Genomic DNA, 4,473 nt, shown 5'->3' with positions numbered 1-4,473 from the left:
TTCATGCCATTCTCCTGCCTCAGCCTCCGGAGCAGCTGGGACTACAGGCCCCCTGCTACCTCGCCCGGCTAGTTTTTTTGTATTTTTTAGTAGAGACGGGGTTTCACCGGGTTAGCCAGGATGGTCTCGATCTCCTGACCTCATGATCCACCCGCCTCGGCCTCCCAAAGTGCTGGGATTACAGGCTTGAGCCACCGTGCCTGGCGCTTTACTCTTTCTTGACTCTATGTCCAGGTTCCCAAAGACTCATCATTAAAAGCCCTTTTTTGAACTTTGAGTGATGTTTCCCCATGCAATATAATGCTCCCTCTTCCATGTTTGAATAGTTCTTTGCTTGAATTGCAGTGAAAAAAAAAAAAAAAAACCACTCTCTTTAAGTTCTAATCATCAGGTTTTTATATCCCTGTGCATGCACCTCCACTAATCCCACTTAAACAAACCTCAACCAACACTAGCCCTTGTCTCCCAGAGTTGACTTTATGCTAAATTGAGGTATGAGCTAATCATTATTATGAGGCTCCAGCAAATTCCAATTCAATGATTTTATTATAGGAACCAATTTCCAGGGTTTTCCTTTACTTCTTCCTTTGTGGGAATCACCATTCACAAAATATCTCATTTTGGTTTTTTCTCACGCAATAAAACTTACCATCTATGAAAAGCATGGAGATTTAGAGAAAGTAAATTTCAGTGGGTGTGAGAAGGTCAAGCTTAGAGAATAAAGAAGGAAGTGATATTGGGGAAGAGGTAGAAAGGTCAGGGAGGGAGAATCTGCTTCCCTCTTACCTGGATCTGTGTCCATCATTTTCTCTACCCATTCCTCAGTTGTCAGGGGACAGACATACTTCTCCTTCACCATCCATGACCTGGGAGCTTTCGAGAACACCACACAACAGAATGCCTTCACTTTAATCACACAGAGATAACCATACAACTCTTTCCCGCGAAACACTTCTATGATTTTGGTGTTGCACTCTACCGGAGGTTTAGAAGAGCAAAAATGGACAATGGGCAACTTAGAAATTGCTCTTGCAATTACATTTTTCAAAGAGTTAGGGTCAACGTTGTTTTTGGCACATCCCAGGACTTTCCTACTCTTATCTTCCACTCCAATGAAAAGATAACCTCCCTCAGTGTTTGCAAATGCAGGGATGTACTCTAGAATTGTATCTTCTACATATTGTTGGATGTGGTCTGTAGAGAACTGTTTAAACTCGATGGATAGAGACTCAGGAAAAGATAGGATTTCACCATATTCAATAGCGTCGGTTTGGAAAACTTTATACGCAGGATTTGAGTCAGATATGTTCTGGTATACAGTTTGCATAATTTTAGTAGGTGGAGACCCTTCATTAATCAGATTATATTTGGACCGTCTTTCTCTGGTCTTCAGGAAATCGAATGCCTGTCTTGAATTCATGGGAAGCACAGAGGTGCCAGATCTACAGTATAATGAAGTACTAAGGCTGCAAATGCGGAAACTGAAAGAACCATCTTTAGGGAAAGGGTCACCGCTCCAAGATTTAACAAAAATGTAAAAACGCCTTCCTTGTTGCTTAGTCTCAAAGAAAGCCTGCAAATATTGATACTGAATAAGATTTCTCAAGGATTCTTCTAAATCTTGTCCCATCTCTATGGGACGCTCATCCTCGTTGGCCATTTCCATCCGAATCACTCCTCCTCCTGAGTTTAATAAAGCACACGCAGCCTGTATAACTCTCGCCTTCTCTTGGTTTCTCTGAGTTCTCTGCAACCTGTTTCTGTTTTCTTCTCCAAGAGTCACTTCTCCGACATCGATGACCAGGTCTGGGTAAGATAGATCCACACCCAGGGACCAGTGATTTGCCTCCATGTTGAACTTGTACCTTAAAGTATTAGAAAAGTTGTTTCATTTTCTATTAAAAAATTGTTCCAGGCCTGCAATTCACTTACTAGAAAATATTTAAAACCTGTCTAATATATGCTGGTAGAAGACAATAGCAAGAAAGACAGGTATAGTCTCTTCAGGATCTGACTGGCTGGCAGGGAAGGGAACTAATGAAATTAGCCTTTACCATCATGTGTGATATGGCCTCTAAGAGGGAAAACACATTGAATAGGGTATCTGAACTAATCTGGAGACCATGGTTCAGTAAGACTTCCGGGAGTAGGTTCCATTTAAGCCAAGACCTAAAGGATGCACTAGAACTGGCCAGGTGAAGTCATCAGCATTGAAACATGGAGGTAGTGGATCACCTGAGGGGCATGTGGACCATGGCATGAGAACATCCAGGTTTGGAACAGATTCTCCATGAACATCAACTTTAGAAGACAAGTAAAAGAAGAACACATTGAAAAGGAGACTGTAGAAAGGTCTGAGTATGAGAAATCAAAGAAGTAGGAAAAAAATCAAGGGTATTTGGTATTAACAAAGCCCGGAACAAGGTCACGCCGAGGTTTTAAGATGTCTAATACTGCTGACAGATACAGCTAGGTAATGACTGGAAAGTGTTATTAGGTTTAGTAAAATTAAGGTTATTGGTGACTTTGAAAAATGCTGTTCAGACACCTGGGAAATTGGCATCAGGAGACAATAAACCAGGGGCTAAGGTCTTGGAGAATAGAGTCAATGAAGATGGCTTGAATTCCAGTTCTGTCATTTAGTACTGTTATTAGTCTAGGTATTTACCCTTTCTAACTCTATTTTCTTACTATAAAACATGGTGCAGCCACCTGTGACTGTTATTATGAAGATTAACTCAGATAATTTACAACAAGCATTTAAAACTATGCTTTGGTTCACAGGTGTTCAGTAAGGTAATCTATATTAATTGACATTATTTTACGATGGGTTGAGGAATGAATGAGAGGTAAGGAAATAGCATTAAGTATACACCTGCTGTCTTCTTACACCAAAATCAGTCCTGAAGTACCTGTACACAGAAACATGTGTAGAGAGAGGCAGCAGAGTTCAGAGGTCAAGATTCAGAAATAAAGGCTGGGACATTCACAATCTTACCACTTTGCCTAATTTAGACCCTTGCTTAGAAATTTCTACTGTCAGGATTCTGTCTTGCATTCCAAGACCACTGAAACATCTTTGTCAAGTTACTTGTAAAATATTCTTTTTGATATATGGGGACTTCAAAGTTAAATCTTTTCTCTTTACCCCCATGAACTTTATTGTTAAAGCCTAGATACGCTGATAGTTTTTCATTGGTAACTGTATTCAAATGGCAACCCCACCCATATCTTTTGCAGGCAGAAAAGTCTTAGGGAACTCTATCCCAGCTCTTCCTTTGGGTATAAAGGTATTATAATCAGTGCCACTTGCAGATTCTTTGTAAGGTAGAGATATTGTTTCCTAAATAAAATTGAAACCCTAAATAAAATTGAACTATTCAATAACAAATTGAGAATTCAGGGGGGAAAAAATCAGGAAGTTTACCAATATATTTAACAAAAACAACTGATTCTGTTTTATTTACAGAATAACTTTGCCAGAATCCCTTTCTTAATATAACCAGACTTCCCACCAGCACAGTGAATGCCCGCCACCTGCTGTCTTCTTCCACCAAAATCAGTCCTGAATGAAGGACCTGTGTGCAGAAACATGTAGAGAGAGGCAGCACAGTTCAGGGGTCGATTCAGACTTCTTTGAACCCCACCCCCCCCTCCCCAGTTCAAATACCGGCTCTGCCATTTATTAGCTGTGTGGTTTGGGGATATTTACTTGACCTCTCTGTACCTAAGCAAAACAGTGATAGCCATAAAAGCTGCCTCGCAGAGTTGTAGTGAGAAGTAAATGAGGTAATATATGTACAGCATTTAAAATGCTACACGACACAAAGTAAACATACAGTACTAGAGTTTGTTAGTTAAACGTAGAAATAATACCCTAGAATCCAGGAAACAGGAGGTAGGGGGAGGGTGGAGGTGGAGAGGGTCCTATGAGAAGCCCCTGGGGGCAATGGATGGCTGTTGGGTAACAGCCTGCACACATGCATCGATCGGACTAATTCGAGATAGTTCTTGCCCTTGCTTCTCTGTGGAAATTGATGGAAAGTTTCACTTCCTACACAGGTATACTGTAGGTAAAATCAGAGCAACATAAATCCTCCCATCCACTCCCAAGCCCCCGCCCCAATCCACTGAGGAAAACTGGGTGGGAACTGGCTAGTCTCAGGCAGAAACGAAACTGAAGGAAACAGCTGCGACAGAAGCTCCCTCTTGGGAAACTGAAACACGGAGCTCTTTGTCCTTCTCAGATAGCGTCTCTGTATTTTACAGACTTTGTTGGGAAGGAGACATTTTTCTCATTTTTCTCATTTGTCCCCTTTCTAGATTACAGGGTAATCACAGGGTAATGGGTTTTGCAATTCTAATTGCCAGCGGTACAGGATAATGGCAATTCTAATTCTGTTTTGTTGTTTTGTTTTGTTTTTGTTTTGATACAATGTCTTCTTGTGTTGCCCAGGCTGGAGTGCAGTGGCG

The 4,473-nt window shown here is 41.1% G+C and overlaps 1 protein-coding gene across 1 annotated transcript in view; it reads right to left on the bottom strand.

Moving 5' to 3' along the window:
* Positions 1 to 3,554, bottom strand: part of SLFN13 (schlafen family member 13) — a 21,974-nt gene extending 18,420 nt beyond the window's left edge. Inside the window, exons 1-3 of the mRNA XM_011999420.1 lie at positions 3,428 to 3,554; positions 2,876 to 2,912; positions 787 to 1,865 (exon numbers count right to left, since the gene is read on the bottom strand). Of these exons, the coding sequence (XP_011854810.1) occupies positions 787 to 1,852 (1,066 nt within the window). The 5' untranslated portion in view covers positions 1,853 to 1,865; positions 2,876 to 2,912; positions 3,428 to 3,554. The remainder of the gene's footprint in view (positions 1 to 786; positions 1,866 to 2,875; positions 2,913 to 3,427) is intronic.
* Positions 3,555 to 4,473: the final 919 nt, after the last annotated feature.

The sequence above is a fragment of the Mandrillus leucophaeus genome, unplaced genomic scaffold (assembly GCF_000951045.1).
Source record: "Mandrillus leucophaeus isolate KB7577 unplaced genomic scaffold, Mleu.le_1.0 Scaffold590, whole genome shotgun sequence".
In the NCBI taxonomy this organism is placed as follows: Eukaryota; Metazoa; Chordata; class Mammalia; order Primates; family Cercopithecidae; genus Mandrillus; species Mandrillus leucophaeus.
Note: the sequence above shows the minus strand (reverse complement) of the source record. Positions and strands in the feature narration are given on the sequence as shown.